Source organism: Oncorhynchus nerka, unplaced genomic scaffold (assembly GCF_034236695.1).
Source record: "Oncorhynchus nerka isolate Pitt River unplaced genomic scaffold, Oner_Uvic_2.0 unplaced_scaffold_728, whole genome shotgun sequence".
Taxonomy (NCBI): Eukaryota; Metazoa; Chordata; class Actinopteri; order Salmoniformes; family Salmonidae; genus Oncorhynchus; species Oncorhynchus nerka.
In genome coordinates this window covers 69,049-93,291 of record NW_027040462.1, presented here as the reverse complement: position 1 = coordinate 93,291, position 24,243 = coordinate 69,049, and the positions used below count along the sequence as shown (strand labels likewise).

Below are 24,243 nucleotides of genomic sequence, written 5' to 3'. Positions count from 1 at the left end.
CTTTAACAGACTCTAGTCTGGTCATACATCACACTGAGACCTTTAACAGACTCTATTCTGGTCACACTGAGACCTTTAACAGACTCTAGTCTGGTCATACATCACACTGTCCCCTTTAACTGACTCTAGTCTGATCATACATCACACTGAGACCTTTAACAGACTCTAGTCTGGTCATACATCACACTGAGACCTTTAACAGACTCTAGTCTGGTCATACATCACACTGAGACCTTTAACAGACTCTAGTCTGGTCATACATCACACTGAGACCTTTAACAGACTCTAGTCTGGTCATACATCACACTGAGACCTTTAACAGACTCTATTCTGGTCATACATCACACTGAGACCTTTAACAGACTCTTGTCTGGTCACACTGAGACCTTTAACAGACTCTAGTCTGGTCATACATCACACTGTCCCCTTTAACTGACTCTAGTCTGATCATACATCACACTGAGACCTTTAACAGACTCTAGTCTGGTCATACATCACACTGAGACCTTTAACAGACTCTAGTCTGGTCATACATCACACTGAGACCTTTAACAGACTCTAGTCTGGTCGTACATCACACTGAGACCTTTAACAGACTCTAGTCTGGTCATACATCACACTGAGACCTTTAACAGACTCTAGTCTGGTCAAACATCACACTGAGACCTTTAACAGACTCTAATCTGGTCATACATCACACTGAGACCTTTAACAGACTCTAGTCTGGTCATACATCACACTGAGACCTTTAACAGACTCTAATCTGGTCATACATCACACTGAGACCTTTAACAGACTCTAGTCTGATCATACATCACACTGTCCCCTTTAACAGACTCTAGTCTGGTCATACATCACACTGAGACCTTTAACAGACTCTAGTCTGGTCATACATCACACTGTCCCCTTTAACAGACTCTAGTCTGGTCATACATAACACTGAGACCTTTAACAGACTCTAGTCTGATCATACATCACACTGAGACCTTTAACAGACTCTAGTCTGGTCACACTGAGACCTTTAACAGACTTTAGTCTGGTCATACATCACACTGTCCCCTTTAACTGACTCTAGTCTGATCATACATCACACTGAGACCTTTAACAGACTCTAGTCTGGTCATACATCACACTAAGACCTTTAACAGACTCTAGTCTGGTCATACATCACACTAAGACCTTTAACAGACTCTAGTCTGGTCATACATCACGCTGAGACCTTTAACAGACTCTAGTCTGGTCATACATCACACTGAGACCTTTAACAGACTCTAGTCTGATCATACATCACACTGTCCCCTTTAACAGACTCTAGTCTGGTCATACATCACACTGAGACCTTTAACAGACTCTAGTCTGGTCATACATCACACTGTCCCCTTTAACAGACTCTAGTCTGGTCATACATCACACTGAGACCTTTAACAGACTCTAGTCTGATCATACATCACACTGAGACCTTTAACAGACTCTAGTCTGGTCACACTGAGACCTTTAACAGACTTTAGTCTGGTCATACATCACACTGTCCCCTTTAACTGACTCTAGTCTGATCATACATCACACTGAGACCTTTAACAGACTCTAATCTGGTCATACATCACACTGAGACCTTTAACAGACTCTAGTCTGATCATACATCACACTGTCCCCTTTAACAGACTCTAGTCTGGTCATACATCACACTGAGACCTTTAACAGACTCTAGTCTGGTCATACATCACACTGTCCCCTTTAACAGACTCTAGTCTGGTCATACATCACACTGAGACCTTTAACAGACTCTAGTCTGATCATACATCACACTGAGACCTTTAACAGACTCTAGTCTGGTCACACTGAGACCTTTAACAGACTTTAGTCTGGTCATACATCACACTGTCCCCTTTAACTGACTCTAGTCTGATCATACATCACACTGAGACCTTTAACAGACTCTAGTCTGGTCATACATCACACTAAGACCTTTAACAGACTCTAGTCTGGTCATACATCACACTAAGACCTTTAACAGACTCTAGTCTGGTCATACATCACGCTGAGACCTTTAACAGACTCTAGTCTGGTCATACATCACACTGAGACCTTTAACAGACTCTAGTCTGATCATACATCACACTGTCCCCTTTAACAGACTCTAGTCTGGTCATACATCACACTGAGACCTTTAACAGACTCTAGTCTGGTCATACATCACACTGTCCCCTTTAACAGACTCTAGTCTGGTCATACATCACACTGAGACCTTTAACAGAAGGCAGTCATCCGAACAGACTCTAGTCTGATCATACATCACACTGAGACCTTTAACAGACTCTAGTCTGGTCACACTGAGACCTTTAACAGACTTTAGTCTGGTCATACATCACACTGTCCCCTTTAACTGACTCTAGTCTGATCATACATCACACTGAGACCTTTAACAGACTCTAGTCTGGTCATACATCACACTAAGACCTTTAACAGACTCTAGTCTGGTCATACATCACGCTGAGACCTTTAACAGACTCTAGTCTGGTCATACATCACACTGAGACCTTTAACAGACTCTAGTCTGGTCATACATCACACTGAGACCTTTAACAGACTCTAGTCTGGTCATACATCACACTGTCCCCTTTAACTGACTCTAGTCTGGTCATACATCACACTGAGACCTTTAACAGACTATAGTCTGGTCATACATCACACTGAGACCTTTAACAGACTCTAGTCTGGTCATACATCACACTGAGACCTTTAACAGACTCTAGTCTGGTCATACATCACACTAAGACCTTTAACAGACTCTAGTCTGGTCGTACATCACACTGTCTCCTTTAACAGACTCTAGTCTGGTCGTACATCACACTGTCCCCTTTAACTGACTCTAGTCTGGTCATACATCACACTGAGACCTTTAACTGACTCTAGTCTGGTCGTACATCACACTGAGACCTTTAACAGACTCTAGTCTGGTCATACATCACACTGAGACCTTTAACAGACTCTAGTCTGGTCATACATCACACTAAGACCTTTAACAGACTCTAGTCTGGTCATACATCACACTGTCCCCTTTAACTGACTCTAGTCTGATCATACATCACACTGAGACCTTTAACAGACTCTAGTCTGGTCATACATCACACTGAGACCTTTAACAGACTCTAGTCTGGTCATACATCACACTGAGACCTTTAACAGACTCTAGTCTGGTCGTACATCACACTGAGACCTTTAACAGACTCTAGTCTGGTCATACATCACACTGAGACCTTTAACAGACTCTAGTCTGGTCATACATCACACTGAGACCTTTAACAGACTCTAATCTGGTCATACATCACACTGAGACCTTTAACAGACTCTAGTCTGGTCATACATCACACTGAGACCTTTAACAGACTCTAATCTGGTCATACATCACACTGAGACCTTTAACAGACTCTAGTCTGATCATACATCACACTGTCCCCTTTAACAGACTCTAGTCTGGTCATACATCACACTGAGACCTTTAACAGACTCTAGTCTGGTCATACATCACACTGTCCAGGTTAACAGACTCTAGTCTGGTCATACATCACACTGAGACCTTTAACAGACTCTAGTCTGATCATACATCACACTGAGACCTTTAACAGACTCTAGTCTGGTCACACTGAGACCTTTAACAGACTTTAGTCTGGTCATACATCACACTGTCCCCTTTAACTGACTCTAGTCTGATCATACATCACACTGAGACCTTTAACAGACTCTAGTCTGGTCATACATCACACTAAGACCTTTAACAGACTCTAGTCTGGTCATACATCACACTAAGACCTTTAACAGACTCTAGTCTGGTCATACATCACGCTGAGACCTTTAACAGACTCTAGTCTGGTCATACATCACACTGAGACCTTTAACAGACTCTAGTCTGATCATACATCACACTGTCCCCTTTAACAGACTCTAGTCTGGTGATACATCACACTGAGACCTTTAACAGACTCTAGTCTGGTCATACATCACACTGTCCCCTTTAACAGACTCTAGTCTGGTCATACATCACACTGAGACCTTTAACAGACTCTAGTCTGATCATACATCACACTGAGACCTTTAACAGACTCTAGTCTGGTCACACTGAGACCTTTAACAGACTTTAGTCTGGTCATACATCACACTGTCCCCTTTAACTGACTCTAGTCTGATCATACATCACACTGAGACCTTTAACAGACTCTAGTCTGGTCATACATCACACTTAAGACCTTTAACAGACTCTAGTCTGGTCATACATCACACTGAGACCTTTAACAGACTCTAGTCTGGTCATACATCACACTGAGACCTTTAACAGACTCTAGTCTGGTCATACATCACACTGAGACCTTTAACAGACTCTAGTCTGGTCATACATCACACTGTCCCCTTTAACTGACTCTAGTCTGGTCATACATCACACTGAGACCTTTAACAGACTATAGTCTGGTCATACATCACACTGAGACCTTTAACAGACTCTAGTCTGGTCATACATCACACTGAGACCTTTAACAGACTCTAGTCTGGTCATACATCACACTGAGACCTTTAACAGACTCTAGTCTGGTCATACATCACACTGTCTCCTTTAACAGACTCTAGTCTGGTCGTACATCACACTGTCCCTTTAACTGACTCTAGTCTGGTCATACATCACACTGAGACCTTTAACTGACTCTAGTCTGGTCATACATCACACTGAGACCTTTAACAGACTCTAGTCTGGTCATACATCACACTGAGACCTTTAACAGACTCTAGTCTGGTCATACATCACACTAAGACCTTTAACAGACTCTAGTCTGGTCAGACTCTTAACAGTCTGGTCACATCACACTGTCTCCTTTAACAGACTCTAGTCTGGTCATACATCACACTGTCCCCTTTAACAGACTCTAGTCTGGTCATACATCACACTGAGACCTTTAACAGACTCTAGTCTGGTCATACATCACACTGAGACCTTTAACAGACTCTAGTCTGGTCATCACATCACACTGTCTCATCACACTGAGACCTTAACAGACTCTGGTCAGTTTAACAGACTCTAGTCTGGTCATACATCACACTGTCCCCTTTAACTGACTCTAGTCTGGTCATACATCACACTGAGACCTTTAACAGACTCTAGTCTGGTCATACATCACACTGAGACCTTTAACAGACTCTAGTCTGGTCGTACATCACACTGTCTCCTTTAACAGACTCTAGTCTGGTCGTACATCACACTGAGACCTTTAACAGACTCTAGTCTGGTCATACATCACACTGAGACCTTTAACAGACTCTAGTCTGGTCATACATCACACTGAGACCTTTAACAGACTCTAGTCTGGTCATACATCACACTGAGACCTTTAACAGACTCTAGTCTGGTCATACATCACACTGTGACCTTTAACAGACTCTAGTCTGGTCATACATCACACTGAGACCTTTAACAGACTCTATTCTGGTCACACTGAGACCTTTAACAGACTCTAGTCTGGTCATACATCACACTGTCCCCTTTAACTGACTCTAGTCTGATCATACATCACACTGAGACCTTTAACAGACTCTAGTCTGGTCATACATCACACTGAGACCTTTAACAGACTCTAGTCTGGTCATACATCACACTGAGACCTTTAACAGACTCTAGTCTGGTCATACATCACACTGAGACCTTTAACAGACTCTAGTCTGGTCATACATCACACTGAGACCTTTAACAGACTCTAGACTGGTCATACATCACACTGAGACCTTTAACAGACTCTTGTCTGGTCACACTGAGACATTTAACAGACTCTAGTCTGGTCATACATCACACTGTCCCCTTTAACTGACTCTAGTCTGATCATACATCACACTGAGACCTTTAACAGACTCTAGTCTGGTCATACATCACACTGAGACCTTTAACAGACTCTAGTCTGGTCATACATCACACTGAGACCTTTAACAGACTCTAGTCTGGTCGTACATCACACTGAGACCTTTAACAGACTCTAGTCTGGTCATACATCACACTGAGACCTTTAACAGACTCTAGTCTGGTCATACATCACACTGAGACCTTTAACAGACTCTAATCTGGTCATACATCACACTGAGACCTTTAACAGACTCTAGTCTGGTCATACATCACACTGAGACCTTTAACAGACTCTAATCTGGTCATACATCACACTGAGACCTTTAACAGACTCTAGTCTGGTCATACATCACACTGAGACATTTAACAGACTCTAATCTGGTCATACATCACACTGAGACATTTAACAGACTCTAGTCTGGTCATACACCACACTGTCCCCTTTAACAGACTCTAGTCTGGTCATACATCACACTGAGACATTTAACAGACTCTAGTCTGGTCATACATCACACTGTCCCCTTTAACAGACTCTAGTCTGGTCATACATCACACTGAGACCTTTAACAGACTCTAGTCTGGTCATACATCACACTGAGACCTTTAACAGACTCTAGTCTGGTCATACATCACACTGAGACCTTTAACAGACTCTATTCTGGTCATACATCACACTGAGACCTTTAACAGACTCTAGTCTGGTCACAATGAGACCTTTAACAGACTCTAGTCTGGTCATACATCACACTGAGACATTTAACAGACTCTAGTCTGGTCATACATCACACTGTCCCCTTTAACAGACTCTAGTCTGGTCATACATCACACTGAGACCTTTAACAGACTCTAGTCTGGTCATACATCACACTGAGACCTTTAACAGACTCTAGTCTGGTCATACATCACACTGAGACCTTTAACAGACTCTATTCTGGTCATACATCACACTGAGACCTTTAACAGACTCTAGTCTGGTCACACTGAGACCTTTAACAGACTCTAGTCTGGTCATACATCACACTGTCCCCTTTAACTGACTCTAGTCTGATCATACATCACACTGAGACCTTTAACAGACTCTAGTCTGGTCATACATCACACTGAGACCTTTAACAGACTCTATTCTAGTCATACATCACACTGAGACCTTTAACAGACTCTAGTCTGGTCACACTGAGACCTTTAACAGACTCTAGTCTGGTCATACATCACACTGTCCCCTTTAACTGACTCTAGTCTGATCATACATCACACTGAGACCTTTAACAGACTCTAGTCTGGTCATACATCACACTGAGACCTTTAACAGACTCTAGTCTGGTCACACTGAGACCTTTAACAGACTCTAGTCTGGTCATACATCACACTGAGACCTTTAACAGACTCTATTCTGGTCATACATCACACTGAGACCTTTAACAGACTCTAGTCTGGTCACACTGAGACCTTTAACAGACTCTAGTCTGGTCATACATCACACTGTCCCCTTTAACTGACTCTAGTCTGATCATACATCACACTGTCCCCTTTAACAGACTCTAGTCTGGTCATACATCACACTGAGACCTTTAACAGACTCTAGTCTGGTCGTACATCACACTGAGACCTTTAACAGACTCTAGTCTGGTCATACATCACACTGAGACCTTTAACAGACTCTAGTCTGGTCATACATCACACTGTCCCCTTTAACAGACTCTAGTCTGGTCATACATCACACTGAGACCTTTAACAGACTCTAGTCTGGTCATACATCACACTGAGACCTTTAACAGACTCTAGTCTGGTCATACATCACACTGTCCCCTTTAACAGACTCTAGTCTGGTCATACATCACACTGAGACCTTTAACAGACTCTAGTCTGGTCATACATCACACTGAGACCTTTAACAGACTCTAGTCTGGTCATACATCACACTGTTCCCTTTAACAGACTCTAGTCTGGTCATACATCACACTGAGACATTTAACAGACTCTAGTCTGGTCATACATCACACTGAGACCTTTAACAGACTCTAGTCTGGTCATACATCACACTGAGACCTTTAACAGACTCTAGTCTGGTCATACATCACACTGAGACATTTAACAGACTCTAGTCTGGTCATACATCACACTGAGACCTTTAACAGACTCTAGTCTGGTCATACATCACACTGTCCCCTTTAACAGAATCTAGTCTGGTCATACATCACACTGAGACCTTTAACAGACTCTAGTCTGGTCATACATCACACTGTCCCCTTTAACAGAATCTAGTCTGGTCATACATCACACTGAGACCTTTAACAGACTCTAGTCTGGTCGTACATCACACTGAGACCTTTAACAGAATCTAGTCTGGTCATACATCACACTGAGACCTTTAACAGACTCTAGTCTGGTCGTACATCACACTGAGACCTTTAACAGAATCTAGTCTGGTCATACATCACACTGAGACCTTTAACAGACTCTAGTCTGGTCATACATCACACTGAGACATTTAACAGACTCTAGTCTGGTCTTACATCACACTGAGACCTTTAACAGACTCTAGTCTGGTCATACATCACACTGTCCCCTTTAACAGAATCTAGTCTGGTCATACATCACACTGAGACCTTTAACAGACTCTAGTCTGGTCATACATCACACTGTCCCCTTTAACAGAATCTAGTCTGGTCATACATCACACTGAGACCTTTAACAGACTCTAGTCTGGTCGTACATCACACTGAGACCTTTAACAGAATCTAGTCTGGTCATACATCACACTGAGACCTTTAACAGACTCTAGTCTGGTCATACATCACACTGTCCCCTTTAACAGAATCTAGTCTGGTCATACATCACACTGAGACCTTTAACAGACTCTAGTCTGGTCGTACATCTCACTCTTATTTTATTTTTTTATTTCACATTTATTTAACCAGGTAGGCTAGTTGAGAACAAGTTCTCATTTGCAACTGCGACCTGACCAAGATAAAGCATAGCAGTGTGAACAGACAACACAGAGTTACACATGGAGTAAACAATTAACAAGTCAATAACACAGTAGGAAAAAAAAAGGGGGAGTCTATATACATTGTGTGCAAAAGGCATGAGGTAGGCGAATAATTACAATTTTGCAGATTAACACTGGAGTGATAAATGATCAGATGGTCATGTACAGGTAGAGATATTGGTGTGCAAAAGAGTAGAAAAGTAAATAAATAAAAACAGTATGGGGATGGGGTAGGTAAAAATGGGTGGGCTATTTACCGATAGACTATGTACAGCTGAAGCGATCGGTTAGCTGCTCAGATAGCAGATGTTTGAAGTTGGTGAGGGAGATAAAAGTCTCCAACTTCAGCGATTTTTGCAATTTGTTCCAGTCACAGGCAGCAGAGAACTGGAACGAAAGGCGGCCAAATGAGGTGTTGACTTTAGGGATGATCAGTGAGATACACCTGCTGGAGCGCGTGCTACGGATGGGTGTTGCCATCGTGACCAGTGAACTGAGATAAGGCGGAGCTTTACCTAGCATGGACTTGTAGATGACCTGGAGCCAGTGGGTCTGGCGACGAATATGTAGCGAGGGCCAGCCGACTAGAGCATACAAGTCGCAGTTGTGGGTGGTATAAGGTGCTTTAGTGACAAAACGGATGGCAGTGTGATAAACTGCATCCAGTTTGCTGAGTAGAGTGTTGGAAGCAATTTTGTAGATGACATCGCCGAAGTCGAGGATCGGTAGGATAGTCAGTTTTACTAGGGTAAGTTTGGCGGCGTGAGTGAAGGAGGCTTTGTTGCGGAATGGAAAGCCGACTCTTGATTTGATTTTCGATTGGTGATGTTTGATATGAGTCTGGAAGGAGAGTTTACAGTCTCGCCAGACACCTAGGTACTTACAGATGTCCACATATTCAAGGTTGGAACCATCCAGGGTGGTGATGCTGGTCAGGAGTGCGGGTGCAGGCAGCGAACGGTTGAAAAGCATGCATTTGGTTTTACTAGCGTTTAAGAGCAGTTGGAGGCCACGGAAGGAGTGTTGTATGGCATTGAAGCTCGTTTGGAGGTTAGATAGCACAGTGTCCAAGGACGGGCCGGAAGTATATAGAATGGTGTCGTCTGCGTAGAGGTGGATCAGGGAATCGCCCGCAGCAAGAGCAACATCATTGATATATACAGAAAAAAGAGTCAGCCCGAGGATTGAACCCTGTGGCACCCCCATAGAGACTGCCAGAGGACCGGACAGCATGCCCTCCGATTTGACACACTGAACTCTGTCTGCAAAGTAATTGGTGAACCAGGCAAGGCAGTCATCCGAAAAACCGAGGCTACTGAGTCTGCCGATAATTAAGAATATGGTGATTGACCGAGTCGAAAGCCTTGGCAAGGTCGATGAAGACGGCTGCACAGTACTGTCTTTTATCGATGGTGGTTATGATATCGTTTAGTACCTTGAGCGTGGCTGAGGTGCACCCGTGACCGGCTCGGAAACCAGATTGCACAGCGGAGAAGGTACGGTGGGATTCGAGATGGTCAGTGACCTGTTTGTTGACTTGGCTTTCGAAGACCTTAGATAGGCAGGGCAGGATGGATATAGGTCTGTAACAGTTTGGGTCCAGGGTGTCTCCCCCTTTGAAGAGGGGGATGACTGCGGCAGCTTTCCAAACCTTGGGGATCTCAGACGATATGAAAGAGAGGTTGAACAGGCTGGTAATAGGGGTTGCGACAATGGCGGCGGATAGTTTCAGAAATAGAGGGTCCAGATTGTCAAGCCCAGCTGATTTGTACGGGTCCAGGTTTTGCAGCTCTTTCAGAACATCTGCTATCTGGATTTGGGTAAAGGAGAACCTGGAGAGGCTTGGGCGAGTAGCTGCCGGGGGGGGGAGCTGTTGGCCGAGGTTGGAGTAGCCAGGCGGAAGGCATGGCCAGCCGTTGAGAAATGCTTGTTGAAGTTTTCGATAATCATGGATTAATCGGTGGTGACCGTGTTACCTAGCCTCAGTGCAGTGGGCAGCTGGGAGGAGGTGCTCTTGTTCTCCATGGACTTCACAGTGTCCCAGAACTTTTTGGAGTTGGAGCTACAGGATGCAAACTTCTGCCAGAAGAAGCTGGCCTTAGCTTTCCTGACTGACTGCGTGTATTGGTTCCTGACTTCCCTGAACAGTTGCATATCGCGGGGACTATTCGATGCTATTGCAGTCCGCCACAGGATGTTTTTGTACTGGTCGAGGGCAGTCAGGTCTGGAGTGAACCAAGAGCTATATCTGTTCTTAGTTCTGCATTTTTTTAACAGAGCATGCTTATCTAAAATGGTGAGGAAGTTACTTTTAAAGAATGACCAGGCATCCTCAACTGACGGGATGAGGTCAATGTCCTTCCAGGATACCCGGGCCAGGTCGATTAGAAAGGCCTGCTCACAGAAGTGTTTTAGGGAGCGTTTGACAGTGATGAGGGGTGGTCGTTTGACTGCGGCTCCGTAGCGGATACAGGCAATGAGGCAGTGATCACTGAGACTTTTAACAGACTCTATTCTGGTCGTACATCACACTGAGACCTTTAACAGACTCTAGTCTGGTCGTACATCATACTGAGACCTTTAACAGACTCTAGTCTGATCATAATAATACCTTTAACAGACTCTAGTCTGATCATAATAAGACCTTTAACAGACTCTAGTCGTACATCACACTGAGACCTTCAACAGACTCTAGTCATACAGTGCATTCGAAAATATTCAGACCCCTTGACTTTTTCCACATTTTGTTACATTACAGCCTTATTCTAAAATCGATTAAAAAAAATAAAAAATCATTAATCTACACACAATACCCCATAATGACATCACAATACCCTATAATGACACACAATACCCCATAATGACATCACAATACCCTATAATGACATAATGACATCACATTGCCCCATAATGACATCACAATACCCCATAATAATGTCACAATACCCCATAATGACATCACAATAGCCCTTAATGACATCACACTACCCCTTAATGACATCACAATACCCCATAATGACATCACAATACCCCATAATGACATCACAATAGCCCCTAATGACATCACAATACCCCATAATGACATCACAATAGCCCTTAATGACATCACAATACCCCCATAATGACAAAGTGAAAAGAGGTTTTTAGATATTTTTGCAAATGTATAAAAAACAGAAATATCCTTTGCTATGAGACTCGAAATTGAGCTCAGGTGCATCCTGTTTCCATGATCATCCTTCAGATGTTTCTACAACTTGATTGGAGTCCACCTGTGGTAAATTCAAATGATTGGACATGATTTGGAAAGGCACACACCTGTCTATATAAGGTCCCACAGTTGACAGTGCATGTCAGAGCAAAAACCAAGCCATGATGTCAAAGGAATTGTCAATAGAGCTCAGAGACAGGATTATGTAGATGCACAGATCTGAGGAAGGGTACCAAAACATTTCTGAATCATTGAAGATCCCCAAGAAAACAGTGGTCTCCATCATTCTTAAATGGAAGACGTATGGAACCACCTAGACTCTTCCTAGAGCTGGCCGCTAGGACAAACTGAGCAATCTGGGGAGCAGGGCCTTGGTCAGGGAGGTGACGAAGAACCCGATGTCCCTCTGACAGAGCTCCAGAGGTCCTCTGTGGAGATGGGAGAACCTTCCAGAAGGACAACCATCTCTGCATCACTCCACCAATCAGGCCTTTATGCTAGAGTGGCCAGAAGGAAGCCACTCCTCAGTAAAAGGCACATGACAGCCTGCTTGGAGTTTGCCAAAGGCACCTAAAGGACTCTCAGACCATGAGAAACAAGATCTTCTGGTCTGATGAAACCAAGTTTGAACTCCTTGGCTTGAATGCCAAGCGTCACCTCTGGAGGAAACCTGGCACCATCCCTACGGTGAATAATGGTGGTGGCAGCATCCTGGTGTGGGGATGTTTTTCAGCGGCAGAGACTAGGAGACTAGTCAGGGTCAAGGGAAAGATGAATGGAGCAAAGTACAGAGATCCTTGATGAAAACCTGCTCCAAAGCACTCAGGACCTCAGACTGGGGCGAAGCTTCACCTTCCAACAGGACAATGACCCTAAGCACACAGCCAAGACAATGCAGTAGTGGCTTCAGGACAAGTCTCTGAATATCATTGATTGGCCCAGCCAGATCCCGGACTTGAACCTGATTGAACATCTCTGGTGAGACCTGAAAATAGCTGTGCAGCAACACTCCCCATCCAACCTGACAGAGCTTTAGAGGATCTGCAGAGAAGAATGGGAGAAACTCCTCAAACACAGATGTGCAAAACTTGTAGCGTCAAACCCAAGAAGAGTCGAGGCTGTAATCGCTGTCAATGGTGCTTCAACAAAGTACTGAGTAAAGGGTCTGAAAACTTATGTAAATTTGATAATTTCCTTTGTTTTCTTTAAAATAAATTTGCAGACATTTTGTGACAACCTGTTTTTGCTTTGTCATTATGGGGTATTGTGTGTAGATTGATGAGGCTGTAACGTAACAACTCATTTAGAAAAAGTCAAGCGGTCTGGATACTTTCTGAATGCGTTGTACCTCAAATTCAAATCAAATTTATTTATATAGCCCTTCGTACATCAGCTGATATCTCAAAGTGCTGTACAGAAACCCAGCCTAAAACCCCAAACAGCAAGCAATGCAGGTGTAAAAGCACGGTGGCTAGGAAAAACTCCCTAGAAAGGCCAAAACCTAGGAAGAAACCTAGAGAGGAACCAGGCTATGTGGGGTGGCCAGTCCCCTTCTGGCTGTGCCGGGTAGAGATTATAACAGAACATGGCCAAGATGTTCAAATGTTCATAAATGACCAGCATGGTCGAATAATAATAAGGCAGAACAGTTTAAACTGGAGCAGCAGCACAGTCAGGTGGACTGGGGACAGCAAGGAGTCATCATGTCAGGTAGTCCTGGGGCACGGTCCTAGGGCTCAGGTCCTCCGAGAGAGAAAAGAAAGAGAGAATTAGAGAGAGCATATGTGGGGTGGCCAGTCCTCTTCTGGCTGTGCCGGGTGGAGATTATAACAGAACGTGGCCAAGATGTTCAAATGTTCATAAATGACCAGCATGGTCGAATAATAGTAAGGCAGAACAGTTGAAACTGGAGCAGCAGCATGGCCAGGTGGACTGGGGACAGCAAGGAGTCATCATGTCAGGTAGTCCTGGGACATGGTCCTAGGGCCCAGGCCAGTTGAAACTGGAGCAGCAGCATGGCCAGGTGGACTGGGGACAGCAAGGAGTCATCATGTCAGGTAGTCCTGGGACATGGTCCTAGGGCCCAGGCCAGTTGAAACTGGAGCAGCAGCATGGCCAGGTGGACTGGGGACAGCAAGGAGTCATCATGTCAGGTAGTCCTGGGGCACGGTCCTAGGGCTCAGGTCCTCCGAGAGAGAGAAAGAAAGAGAGAAGGAGAGAATTAGAGAACGCACACTTAGATTCACACAGGACACCGAATAGGACAGGAGAAGTACTCCAGATATAACAAACTGACCCTAGCCCCCCGACACATACCTCATACTAAACTCCGCCCCTTTCTGGGCACAATGCCCCCCATCAGCTGGACTATCACTTCTTATCTCGAGCTATTTTAACACACAAAACGTGTAGATAACACAGTGGCATTTAGATCATCCATGGCTAGAGGTATCATACTAACATTACAACTAATTAGAAGAAAATAAATGAATGCATTCTTGTCACTCCAATGTGACTGTAGACATTAAAAAGTCTAGTTTCATTGTCTGTGAAATCAGCCACAAAAGGGGGGTTGCTCTTTGCCATGTTAATACGTCTTACAAAATACAATGACATTCTGGCATTCCAGAATGTCATTGTTCTATTCTGTCAGTACCACCACAGAAGAGGCTCGTTAACGCACCACTGTACCCACCCAAATGGGCGCCTGCCTGCCTGGAATAGGGAGTCAGGGCTCGCCTCCTGCCCCCCTCCCCACCCATCTAAAAGGTCCCCTTTTTCTCCTCTCTCGCTTCCCATTATCCCCTCCCAGCGGGCTAGCGGGGGCTCGGGGTCTGACCGGGGCTGAAGCCGTGGCCAGAGAACTTTAAACAGCCATGAAACAATCCTATCTGCTTCCGCCATCTCCACCATGCACCTCTCTACTGGTCTGTTCTCAGAGTCTCTCTACTGGTCTGTTCTCAGAGTCTCTCTACTGGTCTGTTCTCAGAGTCTCTCTACTGGTCTGTTCTCAGAGTCTCTCTACTGGTCTGTTCTCAGAGTCTCTCTACTGGTCTGTTCTCAGAGTCTCTACTGGTCTGTTCTCAGAGTCTCTCTACTGGTCTGTTCTCAGAGTCTCTACTGGTCTGTTCTCAGAGTCTCTACTGGTCTGTTCTCAGAGTCTCTCTACTGTTCTGTTCTCAGAGTCTCTCTACTGGTCTGTTCTCAGAGTCTCTCTACTGGTCTGTTCTCAGAGTCTCTCTACTGGTCTGTTCTCAGAGTCTCTACTGGTCTGTTCTCAGAGTCTCTCTACTGGTCTGTTCTCAGAGTCTCTACTGGTCTGTTCTCAGAGTCTCTCTACTGGTCTGTTCTCAGAGTCTCTCTACTGTTCTGTTCTCAGAGTCTCTCTACTGGTCTGTTCTCAGAGTCTCTCTACTGGTCTGTTCTCAGAGCCTCTACTGGTCTGTTCTCAGAGTCTCTCTACTGGTCTGTACTCAGAGTCTCTCCACTGGTCTGTTCTCAGAGTCTCTCTACTGCTCTGTTCTCAGAGTCTCTACTGGTCTGTTCTCAGAGTCTCTACTGGTCTGTTCTCAGAGTCTATCTACTGGTCTGTTCTCAGAGTCTCTACTGGTCTGTTCTCAGAGTCTCTCTACTGGTCTGTTCTCAGAGTCTCTCTACTGGTCTGTTCTCAGAGTCTCTCTACTGGTCTATTCTCAGAGTCTCTCTACTGGTCTGTTCTCAGAGTCTCTCTACTGGTCTGTTCTCAGAGTCTCTCTACTGGTCTGTTCTCAGAGTATCTCTACTGGTCTGTTCTCAGAGTATCTCTACTGGTCTGTTCCTAGAGTCTCTCTATTGGTCTGTTCTCAGAGTCTCTCTACTGGTCTGTTCTCAGAGTCTCTCTACTGGTCTGTTCTCATAGTCTCTCTACTGGTCTGTTCTCAGAGTCTCTCTACTGGTCTGTTCTGGTCATAGTTCTATGAAGTGCTGTGTTGTTCTGTTCTGTCCTGGCACCACACCTCTGATGAGGCATAGTGTAACAGTAATGTCATCAGTCTCTGTGTAGTTTAATTTACCACCACACCTCTGATGAGGCATAGTGTAACAGTCCCAGTTATTCCTCTCAGAGAGTAAAGACCTGCAGCTCTGTCTGCTTTCTGTGAAGATCTGCCTGCTGTCATTCCTCTCCTAATGAAACATTGTGTAACAGCGTTGTTCATCAGTCATTCCCCTGGCCTGTCATTCCCCTGACCTGTCATTCCCCTGACCTGTCATTCCCCCTGACCAGTCATTCCCCTGACCAGTCATTCCCTTGGCCTGTCATTCCCCCTGACCGGTCATTCCCCTGACCTGTCATTCCCCCTGACCAGTCATTCCCCTGATCTGTCATTCCCCTGACCTGTCATTCCCCTGACCTGTCATTCCCCCTGACCAGTCATTCCCCTGACCAGTCATTCCCCTGACCAGTCATTCCCTGTCATGACCAGTCATTCCCCCTGACCTGTCATTCCCCTGACCTGTCATTCCCTGACCAGTCATTCCCTGACCTGTCATTCCCCCTGACCAGTCATTCCCCTGACCATTCCCCTGACCAGTCATTCCCCTGACCAGTCATTCCCTTGACCTGTCATTCCCCCTGACCAGTCATTCCCCTGACCTGTCATTCCCCTGACCCCTGAGTCATTCCCCTGACGTGTCATTCCCCTGACCAGTCATTCCCTGACCAGTCATTCCCTTGGCCTGTCATTCCCCTGGTCATTCTGTCATTCCCCTGACCTGCCATTCCCCCCTGACCAGTCATTCCCCCCTGGCCTGTCATTCCCCTGACCCGTCATTCCCCTGACCAGTCATTCCCCCTGACCGGTCTTTCCCCTGACCGGTCATTCCCCTGACCGGTCATTCCCTGACCAGTCATTCCCCTGACCTGTCATTTTCCTGATCTGTCATTCCCCTGACCAGTCATTCTGCTATGATGTTGTCCAGTCATTCTTGTCTGTTACCCAGTCATTCCCGCCCTGACCAGTCATTTTCCTGAAAAATCTGTCTTTCATTCCTCTGACTTTGTTGTAAAGTCATTCCCCTGACCAGTCATTCCCCTGACCGCACTCATTCCCCACAATGAAAACTTAGGACACTAAAGGTCATTCCCTGCTCATCTGCGTGAACCATTCCCCTGACCAGTCATTCCCGTACTGACCAGTCATTCCCTTGCACTGGCAGACCACGTGTCATTCCCCTGACCACACATGTCATTCCCCTGGCACCAGGTCCCTTCCCTGGCCGGCTCATTCCCCTCACCAGACATCACCTGCAACAACGTCTTTCCCCAGACAGGACTGGCAAAAGTGCCGGTCTTTCCCCTGACCGGTCATTCCCCTGACCTGTCATTCCGTCATGGTCTGGCCTACTACACAACGCTGTGCGTTACAGGAAGACATCCTCCTTCCTCATGTGGCACCCTTCTTCCAGGCTCATCCTGACATGACCCTCCAGCATGACAATGCCACCAGCCATACTGCTCGTTCTGGCGTGATTTCCTGCAAGACAGGAATGTCGGTGTTCTGCCATGGCCAGCGTAGAGCCCGGATCTCAATCCCATTGAGCACGTCTGGGTCCTGTTGAGGGGTCCGGTTGGATCAGAGGGTGAGGGCTAGGGCCATTCCCCCAGAAATGTCCGGGAACTTGCAGGTGCCTTGGTGGAAGAGTGGGGTAACATCTCACAGCAAGAACGGGCAAATCTGGTGCAGTCCATGAGGAGGAGATGCACTGCAGTACTGTTACTTTTGATTTTGACCACCCCCCCTTTGTTCAGGGACACATTATTAAATTTCTGCTAGTCACATGTCTGTGGAACTTGTTCAGTTAATGTCTCAGTTGTTGAATCTTGTTATGTTCATACATATATTTACACATTACTGAAAATAGTTGCGCAGTTGACAGTGAGAGGACATTTCTTTTTTTGCTGAGTTTAGTTGAAAAACGTGTTTGCTTGAATATCAAAACATGTACCTTTATAAGTGAATTGCCAACTTGACTTTTGTTTAATCTTTGCTTGATGTATGGTATCTTGTTTCCAGTCACTGACAGCCCATTCTATCGCTCAGGTCCATCGACAGTCAGTGGCCTACAGGTGTCTGGGACATCAGACAGCCTGGGAGTTTCCTGGCAGCCTGGCCCAGGGAGGACTGAGCGCTTCAGGCTACTGCTCACCGACCGAGTGGGTGTGGTGAGGAACCTGACTCTGGAGAGCACCGCTAAAGACTACACTGTCACCGACCTGGTGCCAGGGCGCGTGTATAACATCACCATGGTGACGGAGGCAGGGGGACGCCAGAGTACCACCTCAAGACAAATACAGACGGGTAAGGATTCAGTCTTGAAATGGGATTCATTGGAATGGACTCTCCTTAGATGACATCAGCATCTGTAACAGCGACGTAACATGTATTGTACATAGTCCATCGGTAAATAGCCCACCCAATTTACCTACCTCATCCCCATACTGTTTTTATTTATTTACTTTTCTGCTCTTTTGCACACCAGTATCTCTACCTGCACATGACCATCTGATCATTTATCACTCCAGTGTTAATCTGCTAAATTGTAATTATTCGCCTACCTCCTCATGCCTTTTGCACACATTGTATATAGACTCCCCCTTTTTTCTACTGTGTTATTGACTTGTTAATTGTTTACTCCATGTGTAACTCTGTGTTGTCTGTTCACACTGCTATGCTTTATCTTGGCCAGGTCGCAGTTGCAAATGAGAACTTGTTCTCAACTAGCCTACCTGGTTAAATAAAGGCCTACCTGGTTAAATAAATAAATAAATAAATAAATAAAAACATATTTGTAAGTTAGGATCATCACTATATTTAGATATAAAAATGTCATTATAACTATTAAAGTCATACTGCACCAAATTCCAGGAAAGCGCTTCGGTGATCAGCTATTAATTTTAACCATTGAGCTTCTCACATAGTCATCAGCCCACACGAATAATGGTATAGTGAGAATATGGGAATGTGCCAACCTCTCCTCTGCTCCCTGCATCCTGTGGAGCGTTAGGGTCTGGTATGGACCCAGGGCGCGTCCTGTGGAGTGTATGGGAAAGACTGAGTGTTAGGGTCTGGTATGGACCCAGGGCCCAAGCCTGCTTTCTTTCCCAACAGAGTCCCTCCCCAACCAAGCCTGCTTTCTTTCCCAACAGAGTCCCTCCCCAACCAAGCCTGCTTTCTTTCCCAACAGAGTCCCTCCCCAACCAAGCCTGCTTTCTTTCCTAACAGAGTCCCTACCCAACCAAGCCTGCTTTCTTTCCCAACAGAGTCCCTACCCAACCAAGCCTGCTTTCTTTCCCAACAGAGTCCCTACCCAACCAAGCCTGCTTTCTTTCCCAACAGAGTCCCTCCCCAACCAAGCCTGCTTTCTTTCCCAACAGAGTCCCTACCCAACCAAGCCTGCTTTCTTTCCCAACAGAGTCCCTCCCCAACCAAGCCTGCTTTCTTTCCCAACAGAGTCCCTCCCCAACCAAGCCTGCTTTCTTTCCTAACAGAGTCCCTACCCAACCAAGCCTGCTTTCTTTCCCAACAGAGTCCCTCCCCAACCAAGCCTGCTTTCTTTCCCAACAGAGTCCCTACCCAACCAAGCCTGCTTTCTTTCCCAACAGAGTCCCTACCCAACCAAGCCTGTGTTACTCTTTAACTGTCCAGGATCGGTGTGAATTTTCCGCAATATATTCAGCCATCGTAAACCTCCGCCTTAGGTCTTAGGCTGACATTATTTATTAGTTTTTATCATCACCATTAGCTTTTTCAGAAGCAGCAGCTACTCTTCCTGGGGTCCACAGAAAACATGAAACACGATAAGTCACAAAACACTGATACACTGATAGACAAGGACAGTCATATGTGACCGAACGGCTTGATTAGGTCTTGCGTAGCAACATTTGAAATTGTGTTTTTTTAATCAAATAAAAAAACTTTGGATAGAAGTAGAGACTCAGAGCTATAAAATGGTATATGTGACACGCCCTGATCTGTTTCACCTGTCTTTGTGCTTGTCTTCACATTGTCACTTCACACGGCCTGCACTTGATTCCTGATAATATCCTGATTTATTATATTTATTATATACAATATTCCTGATAATATCATACACTGAGGTTGAGGAACATTGGGAAGTAATTCTGCTTTGAAAGTTGATGAACTCTTAATCTCACTTTTGAGAAAATGGCCCTTGAATGTTTTGGTTCACCTACTGGAGAGATCTTCTTTGTCTCCACCCCCATTCATCATTGTTCACACCCTCTTAAGCCTTAGCCCCGCCCATCTCCTTAAGGATTCACATGTGAGGCCATGTATTAAACAAGGCTAAAGGCTGGTTTATACTATGGGTGTAAATTTAATCTGCAGTGCCAGAGTGTGCTCTGGGCGTTTGTAAACTCAGAGCGTTGTCAGTTTGTAAACGCAGAGCGTTGTCAGTTTGTAAACGCAGAGCGTTGTCAGTTTGTAAACTCAGAGCGTTGTCAGTTTGTAAACGCAGAGCGTTGTCAGTTTGTAAACTCAGAGCGTTGTCAGTTTGTAAACGCAGAGCGTTGTCAGTTTGTAAACGCAGAGCGTTGTCAGTTTGTAAACTCAGAGCGTTGTCAGTTTGTCCGTTTGTAAACTCAGTGTGTTGTCAGTTTGTAAACTCAGAGCGTTGTCAGTTTGTAAACTCAGAGCGTTGTCAGTTTGTAAACGCAGAGCGTTGTCAGTTTGTAAACTCAGAGCGTTGTCAGTTTGTCAGTTTGTAAACTCAGTGTGTTGTCAGTTTGTAAACTCAGAGCGTTGTCAGTTTGTAAACACAGAGCGTTGTCAGTTTCTAAACTCAGAGCGTTGTCAGATTGTCCGTTTGTAAACTCAGTGTGTTGTCAAATTGTAAACTCGGTGTGTTGTCAGATTGTAAACTCAGTGTGTTGTCAGATTGTAAACTCGGTGTGTTGTCAGATTGTAAACTCGGTGTGTTGTCAGATTGTAAACTCAGTGTGTTGTCAGATTGTCTGTTTGTAAACTCAGTGTGTTGTCAGATTGTAAACTCGGTGTGTTGTCAGATTGTAAACTCAGTGTGTTGTCAGATTGTCTGTTTGTAAACTCAGTGTGTTGTCAGATTGTAAACTCGGTGTGTTGTCAGATTGTAAACTCAGTGTGTTGTCAGAATGTCTGTTTGTAAACTCAGTGTGTTGTCAGATTGTAAACTCGGTGTGTTGTCAGATTGTAAACTCAGTGTGTTGTCAGATTGTCTGTTTGTAAACTCAGTGTGTTGTCAGATTGTCAGTTTGTAAACTCAGAGTGTTGTCAGATTGTCCGTTTGTACATTCAGAGCGTTTTAGCACTCGGAGCGTTCAGAGCGCACACTGGACGATCTGGCCGAGAGTAGGGTTGTTCTGACCTCACAACGACAGTCATGCACCCAAGCTAACTGGTTAATGTTGGCTGGCTTGCTAGCTACTTCCAGTACAATTGAGCAAACACCTCACTCTGACCATTTTACTCGCCCTAGCAGAGCTGGTTAGGCTGTTTTCATGTTATCCAAAGTGGAGACTGCAACTGTTCTGCTGGCAACAATTTAATTACGCTTTTTAGCCAACGTTTACTGACACCGGCAATATTCACCGGTGTTTGTAAATTCGTCAGTGAGCTTTGGCACACAGACGAGAGTGCTCTGAAATCAGAGTAGATATCCAGAACTCAGAGCGTTGTCAGTTTGTAAACTCAGAGCGTTGTCAGTTTGTAAACTCAGAGCGTTGTCAGTTTGTCCGTTTGTAAACTCAGTGTGTTGTCAGAATGTCTGTTTGTAAACTCAGTGTGTTGTCAGAATGTCTGTTTGTAAACTCAGTGTGTTGTCAGATTGTAAACTCGGTGTGTTGTCAGATTGTAAACTCAGTGTGTTGTCAGTTTGTCCGTTTGTAAACTCAGTGTGTTGTCAGTTTGTAAACTCAGTGTGTTGTCAGAATGTCTGTTTGTAAACTCAGAGCGTTGTCAGTTTGTAAACGCAGAGCGTTGTCAGTTTGTAAACTCAGAGCGTTGTCAGTTTGTCCGTTTGTAAACTCAGAGCGTTGTCAGTTTGTAAACTCAGAGCATTGTCAGTTTGTAAACTCAGAGCGTTGTCAGTTTGTAAACTCAGAGCGTTGTCAGTTTGTAAACGCAGAGCGTTGTCAGTTTGTAAACTCAGCAGTTGTAGCGTTGTCAGTTTGTAAACTCAGAGCGTTGTCAGTTTGTAAACTCAGAGCATTGTCAGTTTGTAAACTCAGAGCGTTGTCAGTTTAAACTCAGAGTGTTGTCAGATTGTCTGTTTGTAAACTCAGTGTGTTGTCAGATTGTCTGTTTGTAAACTCAGTGTGTTGTCAGATTGTAAACTCAGAGTGTTGTCAAATTGTCCGTTTGTAAACTCAGTGTGTTGTCAGATTGTCTGTTTGTAAACTCAGTGTGTTGTCAGATTGTAAACTCGGTGTGTTGTCAGATTGTCTGTTTGTAAACTCAGAGTGTTGTCAGATTGTCAGTTTGTAAACTCAGAGTGTTGTCAGATTGTAAACTCAGTGTGTTGTCAGATTGTCTGTTTGTAAACTCAGTGTGTTGTCAGATTGTAAACTCGGTGTGTTGTCAGATTGTCAGATTGTAAACTCAGTGTGTTGTCAGATTGTCTGTTTGTAAACTCAGAGTGTTGTCAGATTGTCAGTTTGTAAACTCAGAGTGTTGTCAGATTGTCCGTTTGTAAACTCAGAGTGTTGTCAGATTGTCAGTTTGTAAACTCAGTGTGTTGTCAAATTGTAAACTCGGTGTGTTGTCAGATTGTAAACTCGGTGTGTTGTCAGATTGTAAACTCGGTGTGTTGTCAGATTGTAAACTCAGTGTGTTGTCAGATTGTCTGTTTGTAAACTCAGTGTGTTGTCAGATTGTAAACTCGGTGTGTTGTCAGATTGTAAACTCAGTGTGTTGTCAGATTGTCTGTTTGTAAACTCAGTGTGTTGTCAGATTGTAAACTCAGTGTGTTGTCAGATTGTCTGTTTGTAAGCTCAGTGTGTTGTCAGATTGTCAGTTTGTAAACTCAGAGTGTTGTCAGATTGTCCGTTTGTACATTCAGAGCGTTTTTCAGCACTGGAGCGTTCAGAGCGCACACTGGACGCTCTGGCCGAGTAGGGTTGTTCTGACCTCACAACGACAGTCATGCACCCAAGCTAACTGGTTAATGTTGGCTGGCTTGCTAGCTACTTCCAGTACAATTGAGCAAACACCTCTGCACTCTGACCATTTTACTCGCCTAGCAGAGCTGGTTAGGCTGTTTTCATGTTATCCAAAGTGGAGACTGCAACTGTTCTGCTGGCAACTCAATTTAAAACTCAGTACGCTTTTTAGCCAACGTTGTCAGTTACTGACACCGTTTGTCAATATTCATCGGTGTTTGTAAATTCTCAGTGAGCTTTGTAAACACACAGAGCGAGAAACTCAGTGCTCTGAAATCAGAGTAGATATCCAGAGCGTTGTCAATTTTACCAGTGTGTTGTCAGATTGTCTGTTTGTAAACGTCAGATTGTAAACTCAGAGTGTTGTCAAATTGTTTTGTCAGACAGTTTGTAAACTCAGAGTGTTGTCAGATTGTAAACTGACATCATGTGTTGTCAGATTGAACATTCTATTTGTAAATGGTTACTTTGTACGTAGTGTCTTTGTGTTTCGTTTGTACACGTAGATAGCTAGCTAGCTAAACAATGAACTCACAGATCCCAACTCATAACATTACTACCCTGCATGAATCTGCAGATAGCTAGCTAGCTAAACAATGAACCACGATCCCAACTCATAACGTTACTACCCTGCATGAATCTGCAGATAGCTAGCTAGCTAAACAATGAACCACGATCCCAACTCATAACGTTACTACCCTGCATGAATCTGCAGGTAGCTAGCTAAACTCAGCAGATAAACAATGAACCACGATCCCAACTCATAACGTTACTACCCTGCATGAATCTGCAGATAGATAGCTAGCTAAACAATGAACCACGATCCCAACTCATAACATTACTACCCTGCATGAATCTGCAGATAGCTAGCTAGCTAAACAATGAACCACGATCCCAACTCATAACGTTACTACCCTGCATGAATCTGCAGATAGCTAGCTAGCTAAACAATGAACCACGATCCCAACTCATAA

The 24,243-nt window shown here is 44.6% G+C and overlaps 1 protein-coding gene across 1 annotated transcript in view; it reads left to right on the top strand.

Moving 5' to 3' along the window:
* Positions 1-24,243, top strand: part of LOC135571148 (receptor-type tyrosine-protein phosphatase beta-like) — a 46,247-nt gene that overhangs the window by 4,548 nt on the left and 17,456 nt on the right. Inside the window, 1 exon segment of the mRNA XM_065016941.1 lies at positions 18,156-18,413. Coding sequence (XP_064873013.1) covers positions 18,156-18,413 — 258 coding nt within the window.